Source organism: Struthio camelus, chromosome W (genome assembly GCF_040807025.1).
Source record: "Struthio camelus isolate bStrCam1 chromosome W, bStrCam1.hap1, whole genome shotgun sequence".
In the NCBI taxonomy this organism is placed as follows: domain Eukaryota; kingdom Metazoa; phylum Chordata; class Aves; order Struthioniformes; family Struthionidae; genus Struthio; species Struthio camelus.
The window spans coordinates 50,543,883-50,558,545 of NC_090981.1; the positions used below are offsets into that span (position 1 = coordinate 50,543,883).

The 14,663-nt window shown below is 42.8% G+C and overlaps 1 protein-coding gene across 4 annotated transcripts; it reads right to left on the minus strand.

The window, feature by feature from the left end:
- Positions 1-6,802: 6,802 nt before the first annotated feature.
- Positions 6,803-14,178, minus strand: LOC104146840 (follistatin). Of its 4 annotated transcripts, XM_009679079.2 has the most exons (7): positions 14,103-14,178; positions 13,172-13,344; positions 11,170-11,361; positions 10,506-10,724; positions 9,919-10,143; positions 8,645-8,875; positions 6,803-7,917 (listed from the first exon to the last, which is right to left on the minus strand). In XM_009679079.2, exons 2-7 carry the CDS (start codon positions 13,251-13,253, stop codon positions 7,835-7,837), a joined length of 1,032 nt encoding a protein of 343 aa, XP_009677374.2. In that variant the 5' UTR covers positions 13,254-13,344; positions 14,103-14,178; the 3' UTR covers positions 6,803-7,834. The 4 variants fall into 4 exon arrangements, with proteins under 4 accessions (XP_009677374.2, XP_009677373.2, XP_009677375.2 ...); XM_009679078.2 differs by lacking the exon at positions 14,103-14,178 and having other exon boundaries at positions 13,172-13,531; XM_009679080.2 differs by lacking the exon at positions 14,103-14,178 and having other exon boundaries at positions 6,803-8,165; positions 13,172-13,531.
- Between the last annotated feature and the right edge of the window lie 485 nt (positions 14,179-14,663).

Consider the following 14,663-nt stretch of genomic DNA (forward strand, 5'->3'; position numbering starts at 1 on the left):
CTTAATATCTTCATTTTACAAGGGAGAGATTAGGACACTGATCTGGCAAAGTCTTTGGCTCACAAATACCAGAAAGTCAGTGGCAGAGAAAAGGATGAAACTCAAATTTCCTGTGTCCCATGATGGACTCCATAGAACACGGTTAGTTAATACAAGATATACCAGTAGGTGGCACTTCAGAGTTCATAGCACTGCTTATGCATCTGAGGAGCTGATAAAAATATGGCTTTTTTCCCTGTATATTCTTTACATACAACTTTCATGTAATTTTATTTCTTTTTACTCTTGTGCTCTTTTCCTAGGATCCCTACTCTCCTCTTTTTTCATTCTCCTTGCTATGATACTTTTCTGCTGCTTCTCCATTTCTCCAAGTTTTCTATATGATAAACTCATTTTTGCATAAGTGGAAAAAGAAATTTTGTAATATGGAAATCCTTAACTAATTTTTTTCAGAAGCGAGTTATCTAGATCTGGAATGATTCATTACTGAGGAGAACTCAGAGGAGCCCAGGGAGCAAGATTTGGTCCCAAAGGTTTCCAAGGTCCTAAGAACGTCTCTGATTGTGTAACTCCAAAAGTGTACTGCAGTGAACCACCTGCAATTTACAGACAAAACAGTCATAATAGCAGGAACAGTCCATACCGCTCTGCCTCAGCTCGTATTTTTTGCAGTATGAGATAAACAGTGATTTTCTAGTTTGCAATGTATTTGTGAATATGTCCAAAGACATTGTATATCCCCAAGTCTAGATGTTATGCTACCTTTGCTTTACACAGAATCCAGCTAAACGCTTCAGATTCTGGCCTGTACTTTCTTCCAAGTAGGAAATGAGGGTTTTGATCAGACTTCTGCTTTGTGCCCTGGTTGGATTCCGCCTCATCAGCACATGTGGTGCTGCTTGCTAGGTTGCTGACAGTGGAAAGTGCCTTTCAATTAAGGCTGAAGTTCCATCTGAGCCCATGAGTGGAGAATGCCTAAGAGATTAATAAACGAATTGTCACAGCTTCCAGGCACGCTGAGTTGGGAAGTGTAACTCTCAAGTTTGCGGACTGTGTAAATTTGGAGCTCCGTGTTTGTATCTTTATAGAGATATACTCAATCCCTTTTCCCTTTCTCATAAAATGAATGAAAATTAATTTCTCTAAAGCTTGAGTCCAAATGTGGAAGCACTCAATATTTTTATATCTTTATGCCAAGCATTTTAGGCTTTTTGCGGTTTTGGTGGAGCGACCATTTAAAACAAGAGTTGGAATTGGCCTGACTAAACCATCTGTATGTGGGAAAAGATTATGGGAAACATCCCTGCAGGGCTCTTTTTAGTTGCTCCAGTAGGCATTATCCATTATTTCTCCAAGTGTCTTGCCTTGGGGCTTTTTTGCTTTCCTTGCTATTTTGACCAATCTAGCTTGTACTTGTTATGGTCTCATTCACAGTTATTATCAGTTATAAAAAAACTGTGGAACAGACAATACAATAGTTTTAAACTGCATTTTAACTACTTCCCTTTTTCATCTTATTTACTTATTTTCATTTAAAAATACAGGCAGGAACTTTTGCTTGCAATTTATTCACTATGCATTCTACTCTGCAGAGCATGAATATTGTAGTGAATAGATACTTCATTCCTTGCACAGCAAAAAGTTTCACTAAAATCAAAAGGTAAATAGATTTTGTGAGAAATTTTAAGGCTCATGTAAGGGACAGACATATTAAGGATGGAACGCTATTCCTGCCAACAGTTGCATCCAACAGCTGTGGTAACATGGTTGTTGCATGAACATTTGTTTCTTCTGGGAATTGTTTCTTATTAACTGATCATTTCTTTCTGATTTTGGAGTCTGTAAGACTCAAAAGTGTATGGTCATACCTCTTCATAGGATCATAGCATGATTCAGGTTGGAAGGGACATCAGGAGGCGGACTGTCCTCATGGAGAAAAAGGCTTCCCTTGCATTCACTCTGAACCTCCCTTGTTTCAACTTACACCTGTTGTCTGTCATCCTGCCACCATGCACTGCTGTGCAGAGCCTGGCTCTGTCTTCTCAGTAACCTCCTCGTAGGTACAGGAAAGCTGCTCTGAAGTCCCACAAAACCTTCCCTTCTCCAGGCTGAAGGAGCCCCAGTCCCTCAGCCCCCCTTACTGGGCAGCTGCTCCAGCTCTGAGCAACCTGGTGGCCCTTCACTGGACTCACTTGTCATCAACACTACCTTTGTCTATGTAGTCTAAGGACTTGCCTAAATAAATATCTGGCTTATCTATATATCTTACCCTGTGACCTCTCTTAGCAATGCTTCTAATTCAGAAATCAAATGGTAGCATATTTTAGCATCTTCTAAGCAGTTTAATGAAAGATTTCTGCAGCAGCCACCTGTCAACATCATCCTTGTAGTTCCAGGTGCTTCTTAAAATAAGAAGTGACTGAAACTTAAAATAAAGGTATATTACATGAAACTCAACAGAAGGTTCATAGGAGAGCTATTATCTGAATAGCAGCATTGCACATTGCTAATGGATCTCAATGAGAAATATATTTCAATTGTTCTTATGGGTGAAACAACTGCATTATTTATAAATGAATCGTTCAAACTAGAGATTACATCTTGCCACATATTTTATATTCAATCATTCTGCAGAGAGTAATAATGATTTTTTTTTTTAATGCTGCGCTGCATTGCTGAACATCTAATATACCATGAAAAGTATTTCCAAAATTTATTACAGAAATTGTCAAAAATCTTTAAAACCAAATTTGGTTCTTGAATGTAACTGCAGACAGCTCTGTACTAGTGGTTTCATTTAGGAGACTTCTGAATATCTGTAAATCTGATGGGAAGCTCTGGGAGTTTCAGACGCTATTTTTGAGTTGCACAGGTAGGAGTTCAGGGGCCTTTAGACACTCAAATTTACACTGGATCACCTTGTTAACCTAACTATCCTGTAACAGCATCTAGTAACTCTGGTTAGCTATTATCAAACTCCGAAGTTCCTTCTCAGTTTTCTGACACATTAGTGCTTTTCAATCCCATGGCAAAGTTGAACAAATCTATTTAAAGACTGAGAGATCAGAACAGTGTACCTATAAATTACAGGAAAACTAAGTGTGATTTTAACTCCAAACCAATCTCTAAGCTGAACTCTTGTCTTGTTTTCAGGTCAGATTTCCAGTGTGTGATAGTTTTATTGGCCACATCATTGTTTAGGAATAATGAAGCCATGAATTATGCACATCATCCCAAATGAGGGTCAGAAGAATCCAGCCACTGTCCATTATGTATTTACATCTATCAAAAAAAAAAATTCAAACTGTTAATTCATGGGAACTATTTTTCTCTACCTGCAAAATGCACACCGCCACAATGGGTCAGGCAGGCTTTGGAATTACAGAAATATCCAGCAAATTATGTAGTTGCTTTATCTTCAGGGAGTTACGAATTTACAAGCTGATACCTTGTGAACCTCTTGGTCTATATACAAATGTTATGCTTCACCAGAAAGCAAGGAATCCCAGTTCTTCAAAGGGATAAGATACAGATGTTTCTAGTGCTGGTGATTCATTGTATAGTAAAATGTCACTGCCTAGAGTACAGCACTGCATACTGAAATTTAATTTCACCTGATTCCCATTTGGAGGGAAAGAAGGAAACATTTTTATGTCATAAAAAAAGAAATGGCAGCTGTTTGAAATTTGCTGAGGGGCTTGGAATGTAGTTTTAGTTGAGGTGTATTAGCAGGCAGAAAGCAAGCAAAGAGGTAAAAGGTGCAAAAGAGATCCATTATATTGTTCTTGAGTCTGTCATATGAACATAGCTGTCAGGAATGCATTCTAGTGTGATCAAAATTGTGTATTCTTGCTTGCACGTATTGCACAGACTAATACATTGGGGAACCAGGGCTTTAGAAGCAATATTCCTATCATTCAAATGTCTAAAACTGGGGCTCTTGGAATTAAACTGATTTTACTTAAGTTCCAGAATATGGGTTTCTGTTTTCAGACGTACACATTTCCTTCCATGTTACTGTGCCTGACTCTTCAGTACCTGCATCTGTGAATGTAATTCGCAGCATTCAGTACCCAGGTACACACCACAGTGAACTAAAAGTACCAGAAATGCACTTTGCAAGCAAAAGATTTGTTAAGCAAGAGGAATATATATGCCAGACAATAGAAAACACTGAAGAGAGAGAAATTTCTGAAATCTTACTTCTCTTCTGGATTTCAGTGCTTGTGCAAGATGATTTTAGAGCTGAAAACCACCTTTCTGCACTTAGGCCTTCAGACATCTCTGTTTCTTCATTTAAACAACATCCAGCACATCTGTGTTGTAGGATAGCCTATTAGTTAGACAGGAAGCAGAAAAAATAGGGCAGAAAACAGAAAAAAGCATTCAGTGCCTTCCTAAGACAGAGTGAACTAACTTTCACGTTTCCACTTCCTAGGAAGTTCCCCAATTACAAACCTAGAAGAAAGGGAAGAAAAAAGTACAACCTCTCCTGTTGTGACCATGACTCGGTGTAGAAAGGGATGTGAGATTTGTAATCTTGATTTAAACAGAGGGTTAAACATGATTTCATAGCTCAAGGATGGAGGCACTTATGTGCTGCGGGAAGGAGAAGGGGAGGCAACCTGGACGCTGGCCTCTGCTTCAAGCACTGTTTATCTATGTTACTCAATTACAAATGCAAAATATGTAGGCAGCCCCTGAGGCAAGAATTCAAGACTTCCTCTTCAAAAGGAGCACCTATTAGGGTTGCAAATTATCTTCTCTTAATGAATCTTGCTTCCTCTCTATTACAGAAGTATGGCTGCAGCAGGCATGATAGACCGTTCTTCAGCCTGAGCTTCACCTTGGGCTGGTGGAGGCTGCACTCTCAGGAGATGTGGGAATGATCTGCCCAGGAGAAGGCTGGCAATCAACCTGCATCTTCCACTTCATGAACAAGTGCCATATCTACAAGTATGCTATTATGTAAATTGTTGGCAATCGCGCTACCACCCCACCTCTGGAGAAAGTCTGTGGGGCTGCTGTGCTTCTTACTGAAATTGGTGTACGTTAGGGTGCGCTCAGAGGATGCTTACCTCGTCAGGCTCTCTGGAGATGCTCCACCTGTAAATCACAGGCAGACTTTGGAGCAAGGTAGTTTTCAAGACTTTCAACTGTATAGAAATAGCCGTAGTGATGGGATAATACAGTAGCAGAAGTTTCAGATAATTTTATCAGCAAAAACCTGATGTAGATTTTTGTGGCTTTTTTGCATACAGGTACATGCCTAAATATCATTTACTGGCATTTTTTTTTGCTTTTTTGCTTTGGCTCTCCTTAACTTTCTCAAAGTTATTTTGTGAACCAGGGGCAGAACATAAAATTAGAACCCAGAAATCCAGCTCTACTACAGTCTCTCTGTCAGACATGTAAATATATTTACAATTAAAAACAGTCTTTAATGTTGTCATTTTGTTGGAAATGAAGCAGCTGGAACCTATCGGAATTTGAGAAAAATCTGCTCTTATACTCTCCACATGATTAAACATTTCATCTCTGTTTCATTGTCATGCATTTATTAGTTCCTGAAGAGATTTTTTGATAGGTTCGTTTTTCCATCCCTCTGTTCTGCCAACCCCCATTTTCTTTTCTTTTCTTCTAGGTTCTGTTGCCCTCAGGAGACTAAAATTCTGCTCACTTTGCTCCTCTCATCATGCACTTCCTTCCAAAGATACTTCTTGTCTAAATGAAGCAAGAGGAAGGGCAGAATTTTTTTGGTAGTATTTTCAATACAATATTATAAATGCACTCCTGTAGTTTTTATGTATTTATTCATAAATGAATAAATTATATTTGCTTTGGATAATGCTAAACAATCCATACCAAATTAGAGTTTACTGTATAATGAAAAATATACAGAGCATTGTAGCAGGAATAGCCTTTAAATGAGATTTGTATTTAAACAAGATGGGTAAGTCAACCTCAGCTCTCAGGCCTCAATTCAGAAAAGTACTTAAACACAATTGAGTAAGGTGCATAAATACATTTTAAAGTTGCATGCAGTGTGACAAGACATTTTGCTAAATGGAGCCTTATTTGTTAGAACAGCATAGGGCAAGTAGCTTAAAACAGGATTTTTGTCCCTGTTGGAGCTCATGGCTATTATTGTTCCCCTCAGTTCACTGCGCTTATGGCTGTTTTCTTCCTCTCAGTTCCCTGTATTGGAATCCACACTGGAAAAGCGTGTCCTGTCTGAGTATTGGTTCACTAAGCAGAATCTCTGAATTATGTTTCCTATGGGGAGAAAGTCATCTCCAAGAGATAGCATGCTCTTTGATTACCTTCTTTTTTTGTCTTTTGTGGTAATTGTTACAGATCTTGCATGTGGGCAGCTAGGCCATCTTTTGCTTTTTTCCATTGGTCATCTAAAATGATGATACAATTTCAGCAGAATACTGCAGTAGCATGAATCTGAAGCTTAGCAAAACTTCAAATGCATACTCAAAACCTCCTAGAAGTATGCACATTTAAAGTGTCCAAGAAATGACAAACTTTTTACCTAGAGGAGGGAGAGGGAGACAGAAATGCTGTACGTCTTCTCATTGATCAGTTTACCTGGGTTTAAAAGTATGTAATATCAACAAACTGAGGACATTGGTCCTGTCTGAAAAGAAGAGCTTTCTTGAATCAATTTCAGCTGAAAGCTTTGGCCAATATGTTTCACTTGCATGAACACAAGCCTCCTTGCCCCTAACTACCAATACCTCTTCTCTGCACTGGAGGGCCAGAACCCTTTAAAACCAAGAACAGAGGACTGCTTCTAGGGAAAATTCCATTTTTTATTTTTTCACTCATCATTTATTTACAAATACACATTATAACTTTTATATACATTGCACATTTACATGGTAGAAAAGTACAAAACTATATATTTAAATGAATTTATATTTAACTCGCCATGTTTGAAAATATAAAATTGCATCAGAAAAAAAGTATTATGAAAAGCAAGAAACTTGAACTGATAAAGCTTTGATATAACTTTTAGTGACACACTGATTGGGAAAACAAAACTTCAAAAGTGGTACTGCAAGACCATCTTAAAGGAAACACCTGATAAAACAATTCTGCATGTTACAAAAAAAACCAATAAAGATAAAATAAAAACTTTATTCTTAGTACAGTTAGCCATGTAGCTATTAACAACCTTCATAATCCGATTTCTTTGGGTCCGGAATTCTTATAGTACAGTATGTATGCTCAGCACATTGAGATCACTTCAGTACATGATGTGATCAGAAGCAGAGAAAAGTGAAGTGGAAGAAGTTTCCTTAAAGATCGCCTCACTGCACCCTGGAAGTATATTTAAGTCAGTTACAACGCCTTTTGGTCGGTCAAGATTCCTTGTAAACAAAAACCCGAGGGATCTTTTATGTACAGAACCGGCAAGAAGAAAATCCAATAAATAAACATAACAGAAACCGACATGCAAGTTTGTTAAAGTGGAAAAGAGTTAACATCAGTGAAACAAAGAGATGAGATCATGTGGGTAAGCTCTAAGGAATGGACTTTTATAGTTTACAAGAAAAAAGAAAAACTTTACTTTACAAGCAAGAGACCTCACAATAAATAACACTGCTCTTCCCGTAACGAATAAATTTCTTCAAAAAACAAGGTGTACAGTCAACCAGACATTTTATGTATAAATTATAAAACATGACACAGTATAAATAAATGTCTACAAGACTCAACTATATGTATACTTTTTTTCTCCCCAAAATAAATAAGCATACACTTATTTACAATATGGACATTGATTTCGTGCCCAATGGCTGTTCCAATAGTGATGGAGGTTTTACCACTCTAGAATGGAAGATATAGGAAAGCTGTAGTCCTGGTCTTCATCTTCCTCTTCTTCCTCTGGGTCTTCATTAATGGCTAGATGGGGGAATACAGGGGAGCTGTTGTTTAAATAAGGACAACAACAGCGCAGAAGCAGCTCAGTGCATGTTTTCAAAGCCCTCTGAACAGCCATAATACAGCGTTGCATTTTATGCGACTTGTAGTGAGATGCTCTTTGGCATCTGCTGTTATGCAATAAGGTTTTTTTTTTTATACATAATCTATGAAGTCATAACTGCAGAAAGTTCTGAAGAATCAATGGCTCAGGTTTTATTGGCAGATTCCTGAAATCAAATAAAAAGCGCTCTTGTGTTCTAGGTTTAACTGCTTTGTGCCCTTCATTCAGAGTTAGTAGAGGCAACTGTGCTAAACCAGATGCCCATGTGCTACCATTAAGCTTGTTCTTTTGGACAGAGTTAGAGTGTTTCTGAGTGTTAATAAAGCAATCAGCGAAGCACACGAGAGCAAACAAATCAGGGAAAATCACTAGAATTATGCTCTTAGGGCAACCCCTTTCAGATAAAATGACTTCTCCTTAAAATAGCCCCCAAATCCCAAGCTGAGAGCAAACCAATTGTTGGAGATCTACTGCATTTTAGCAGTAACCAAAATGCGTGCTTGATATATACATATTTATATTGCACATGTACCATATCTTGAATCTCTAAATTAAGCCTTTTTATTTTTGAAAGCATAAGTCTTTATTATCTAGGGATTGCCTTCAGGAGCCTTAAATGTCTGCAGAGTTAAAAATCTCACTTACAGTTGCAAGATCCGGAGTGCTTTACTTCTAGAAGCACACCCATGGAGCAGGCTGCCTCTTTCATGGCACACTCGCTTGGATAAGTAGTGTTATCGCTGGCACAGACTGCTTCGTCTGACTTGCTTTCAGGGCATAGCTCATCACAGAGGGCACACCGACCTCTGCCAACCTTAAAATCCCACAAGCATTTCTTCCCAGCACTGCACTGAATATCTTCACAGGATTTTGCTTCTAAAAATACACACGGGATACTAGAGGTAAGTCAGAAGACAAAGAAAAAAGAAAAGCAACAACAAGCAATCCCAAACTCCTTTTCCTCCATTAACTGTGAATAGACAAAGCTCAGATGCAGTAGGTGTGATGATACCTGCTGGTTTTACTCAAGCAAGTAGTTCCTTGGAAAGCATTGCCTGTCTATCTGTGGGGGAGGGAATAGAGCCGTGCCAGGAGAGTCTGGCCCTGGGAATGCAGAATTACATTTGCCTGTTGCACATGTCCTTCCCTACTCTGTCTGATAAACAGTGGAAATTCAGCTCCCCATAACTTTAGTGGTAAGTGCAGAATTTGCCAACACATTCAACATTTCTAAATCGATTATTTTTAAACTAAACCACATACAGTAGTTATCTACAAGATTAGAGAGTGAATTTACCTCAACCTATGCCAACTAAAAGCAGCCTGAGACTCCCCAGAACCCCCCCGGCAGTTTTGGGGAGCAGAGGTTTTCCTGAAGGTGCTTCCTTGTAACACTCACACTTCACTATCACTCCTTTCTGGAAATCACAGTCACAATACAAAATGTCACGATGCACAGAGATGCACCAACTGTCTCCAAACTATGTGGTATTTTTAAAGAGGAAAAAGTGATCAGATGTTTCCAATTAAGTTAAAGCAAGCTCTGCCAAGACCACTTGAAGACAATTGTTTCCAGGAATCCAAATCCACTGAATATTGAGACCTTGTTACACTGTAACCATGTCATCATCTATTTGATGGTGTGGGTACTTCTCCCTTGGATACTAATGTCAGCACCCACACTGATAGCAAGAGAAGCAGGAACAGGCCCTCTACTCCCTCGCCCCTTTTGCGGTCTTTGCTGGAGTAAAGCTGCCCCTGGCTTTCCTTTCTCCCGGAGGGAGCACAAGCCCAGGCCCCTGGAAGTCTCTGTCCTGCTCCCATTCACGGTCTACATGCATCCGATTCCGCACACAATATTCCAAAACAGCCAAGCCAAGAAGCTCTCCCCACTCTTACCCTCCAACCGAGATACCTACTGATGCATTTTCCTTCGTAGGCTAATCCAATGGATCTGCCCAGTAGGCAGGTAGCTTTTCTCAGGTGGCAGGCACTAGCGTAAGTTATGCCGTCATTCCCGCAGAGATACTGTTCAGGGGAGGTAGGCTCTGGGCAAATTCGATTACATGTCACACAGTAGGCGTTATTAGTTTGATCAACCACACACGTGGAGCTGCCTGGACATAAAACATCCCTACAGGTCTCTGAAATAAAGATGGAAAAACACAGTGATTAAAAGGAGATCCCAGAGCCCAAGTGAGGAATGAAACAATGAAACAATGAAACAAATGATCAGATAAAAGCCTTCAGCAGCTTTTGTCATTTAAAGGCCGCTGGAGGAAACCTTCCCATCTCAGGGTAGCTGGGAGGACACAAGTGCTGCTAGACTGTGGGGACCTCTCAATCCAGCCACGTTCTTGTCTGTTAAGCGTGGTTTAGTTACTGTCTCCCAGCATTTGGAACATCGCTCTGGTTACTGTGGGGAAGTACGTCAGCTCCTCCTCCCTACACTCAGACACACACCCTTTGGCATTTGAGGGAGATCGGATTAGATTTGCAAACCTACTTTTGCATTTGCCCTGATACTGGACTTCAAGTTCAGGCTGTTCTTTACATCTGGCTTTGAGAAGGGCACACTCGTTCCTGTAGGTTTTCCCATCTAAGCCACACACAGGGCCCTTCCAAGTGATATTAGAGCAATCCGGAGCACAAACACACCGAGGTTTGTTCTTCTTGTTCATTTTACATTTCTTCCCAGGTCCACAGTCCACATTCTCACACGTTTCTGATGGAAGGAAAGAGGCACCGCTTTAGTATCGAGCGTGCAGATCAGACTTCCTGTCAAAACTGCTTGCAAAAAAAAAAAAAAAGCCACTGCAACTCCAGAGCATAAAAAGAAAACACCTTTCCCCCCAAGCAGGAGACAAAACTTGAGGGAAATTCTCCTACCCAGCGAGGGCGGGGGAGAGAGGAGTTCACTCCCCTCCACAGCCCTGGTTTGCCCAATGTGAAAGTGGCCAACCAGGAAGGGGGCTCCCCCCTCGCTGATCCTGGGGCTAGGACAACATGCACTTCCAGCCCTCAGTGAGGAAGGAAGCAGGGGGCCACTGTCCCCCCCCCCCCCCAGCTCCTTTCCCACTCCTTTTCCTCCCCACCCCAGTCCCTGGCTGGATTGATCCGTAGCAAAATGCAGCTCACAAACACTCCCCCCGCCCCCCCCCGCCCCTCACCTTTGCACGGGATGCAGTTTGGGGCTCCCCCATTAAAAATCATCCACTTAAAAAGCGTGTTGTCGTTGACGTCTTCTTCTGTCCACGAAGTCGTCAGGCGACCAGTCTTGCAGCACTCCTCCTTGCTGAGATCAGTTTTGTAGAGGACCTGGCAGCGGCCGTTCTTCGCCTGCCGGAGCCAACAATTCCCAGCTGCGGGAGGGGGAGAGGGCGAGCGAGAGGGAGACACTCAGCCATATCAGTGTCAGTTACCAGTGACCCAGACACAACACGTGCGCCTTGCACTGACTTTTACTAGACTGTTTACTTTTATTTGTCCCATTTCATAACCCGCAGCTACACCAGCCCGTTTGGGAGCGCAGTTTGAAAAAAAAAAAAAAACCAAAAAACCTCATCAAAACAGGAGGCGGCAGTTTTCTTAGGTATTTATTCCATATGTAGAGCAGAAGGAACACTGCCTGCACGTGACCGACGCTTGAAAAGGATGTGCATTTAAAAGGGAATAAAAAGAAAATCGCGCTTGCAAATTCCTTCCTCCTCCCCCTGCCCTCTCCTCCTCACCGCGTCTGCACAGCAGCATTGTTTTAGTGCCGCACAGAGTTTCAGAGTCCCAGCCCATTTTGCAATCTGCACGAATTGGGAACATTTGCTGTTAGTGAAGTCTTTCGAAATCTCCACATTTTGCTGCTTCTATTAACAAATGTCTTTCCTTTACTAAAATAAGTTAGCAGAGATCCAAAGAAGTGAGCAAAGTACACAAAATTCAAGGGCACATAGAGTAGGAGGGTCCCTACAGAGTTTTAAAAACCGATCAAACTGGAAAAGTTGTAGGTGTCGTCTCTCCCGCAAGCATTTCAGAGGAAAGTACACTGTCCTTAAACCGGATAGAAGGTTTTTTTTTTTTTTTTACTAGTATCCCTGTTATTTGTGGAGTCAAGCCAAGAACATTAGTCCAAGCAACTCCCCCTTTATTAGCTGGAGAGTGTTGGTTGGGATGAGTCTCTCGTGAACAACCAATGTGACTTCTCCAGCAACTCAATAGCAATTGATTCTGGTGCTAATCCAGCGAGGGCTCGATCCTGCCTCCTTACTCCGATGGGAATTTACCACAGTGAGGGGTCAGGATCGGCCACTCGAGATGTCGCTGGTCACAGGGGAACATCTCTCGCCCCCTTCAAGTCATTGAACAAACAACGCCCTTTAAAAAAAAGTTTTGCGTTTTACAGTCGCCTACACTACAATAACTTAAGCTGTGCTCAATGGAAAAGAAAAGAAAGAAAGAAAAGAATAATGATAAGCAGTGGTAAGATATCCAGGTTATTGCTGGAACACCCTCAAGATAAGGGGAAAAAATTCCAAAACTAAAAATCAATATTCCCTTGTGTCGAAAGAGGGCTCTTAAGAGTTGTCAATATCAGGTTCGGGTTTGTTTTGTTCACATGGAAAAAAAACTTATTTAACCATATTCTTCAGTGCAGAAGAATTCACAACATACAAACACTATGCATTAAAAAGAGGGGGTGGGAGAGAGGGAGAAAAATCCCAGTATTAAAGGAATGTCTGGAAAATGACCACTATTGGTTTCTGAAAATGTCAGCTGTAATTGTGGGGCTCCCCATCACCACCTCTCCTTCCGTCAGGCAGGCGAGATAAAAATCTCAGCTAAATTACCAACAAACTTTGAGCACTCATTCGCAATCCCACACCAAGAAAGTTCCCTCCCGATGCTGTTGTTCATTCAAGCTGCATAATAACAATAAATCCCAAGAAACATCCTCATCTGTCCTCTCTGCCTATGCATAGCAGCACGAAGATCCGATCAAAAAGGAACCTAAATGACACCTCTGCACATTGGTACAAAGCAACCCCCTGCCCACAGTTAACTTCTGTCCTGTTGGACCTTGGAGAGAGGCGTTCAAACACCGCAGCAAACTGAGCATTGCCCGAAAGACAGAAAATACGTTATAAAAAATGTATCTGCGAATAAGCAGTCTCATCTTACCCTGCACTGTCTGATCGTCCATGAAGTGGCACAGAAACATCAGGAGTAAGAGCATGCCCGGGTGGACTCTCCGATTTAACATCCTCAGTATGGCAGGGAGTGGAAGAGACGCGGAACAGTATCACGGGGAGCAGGCAGAGGGAGCGAGCACCAGCCAGCCGGCGATGATCGCTCTATTGAATGAACGTCAGGCGCTGAATGCAGTCTCTCTTTAAATCTATACGGGGGTCTTAGCTGTCTGCGGTGGGCGGTCTCCTAATGTGTGTGTGTGTCTGCTCGGGGGTGGGGAGATTTAAAAAGTTCAGTGTGAATCAGGTGACATTTTCCACCTTCTGGAAACCCTCTCCAATTATCTGCTCTAGGTGCACGCACACACAGGCGCGCACAGGGGCGCACCGGCGCGCACCCCCAGGCGCGCACCCGCGCAGCCCCGAGCCAGCCCTGCGCGGCGCAGCCGCCGGAGCCGTCTGCGCAGCAGCAGGAAGGAGCGCAACCCCGGCCGCAGCGGCCGCGGAGCCGGCCGCGCCCGCGCACGGGGGAGGCGCGCAAAGGGCCGCGCCCGCGCCGCGGGGCTGGGGGCCGCGGGGGTCCCCGCGCAGGGGGCACCCCTTTCCGCCGCCGGTCCGGAGCGGTGCGCATGGGTGCTGAGCGCGGGGCGGCGGAGCTGCCGGGGCGCGGAGGGGAGCCCGGCCGCCCTCCTGCGCGCCCGCTCCGCGGCTGCGGGCCGCCGCCGCCATCCCCACACGACGTCGCGGCTACTAATAAATCCCGCGCCCCGCACCTCCGACGGCAGAGAGGCGGCTGGCGCGCACACACATCCCGCTCGGCGGGACTCGTCTGAAAAAAAAAGAAAACAAAAAACAAAAAATCCAACCCAGAACACCAACCCCCCCCCCCCAAAAAAAACCCAAAACAAATAAAAGTTTAATACCTAGGGTTCTGCCCAAGTGACAGCCTTTTCACTGGGAGCCCGGGAGGACGAGACGGGAATGGGGGCGACGTAGGCGGTCTCCTTTCAGAATCAGAAAAGATTGCAACATCGATAATGAACTTCTAGGGCACTAGTTTATTAAGCACAGTCTGGCATTATTCTCCCCTCAGAAAAGTTGGCGGTCTCTCATTTATAACATTTTTTGGCACCGCTGAATGAAACTGAGTAGGCGATATTTCCTTTTATACAAAACGATTACTTAACGGAAAATGGCATTGTTTATTCAAAAGCTGCCTTTTAAATTTCGATTCTTTCGCTTTTCTGAGCCACCAAAGCACAACAGACTGCGAAGTATGCAGACAGGAATTCCCGGACACTGCCGGGTCAGGGGACGGTGCGCGCAGCCCTCCGCGCCCGCGGCCCGGCCCTCCCCGCACCCCCCCTCCCCACCCCGTCTCCCGACCCCCCCCCCCGCCCGCCCCCTCCCCACAACTGCAAATAACTCAGTGATAACAGATTTTTTTCCACCAACTGCAGGAGATAGTGCTAATCTTTTAATAA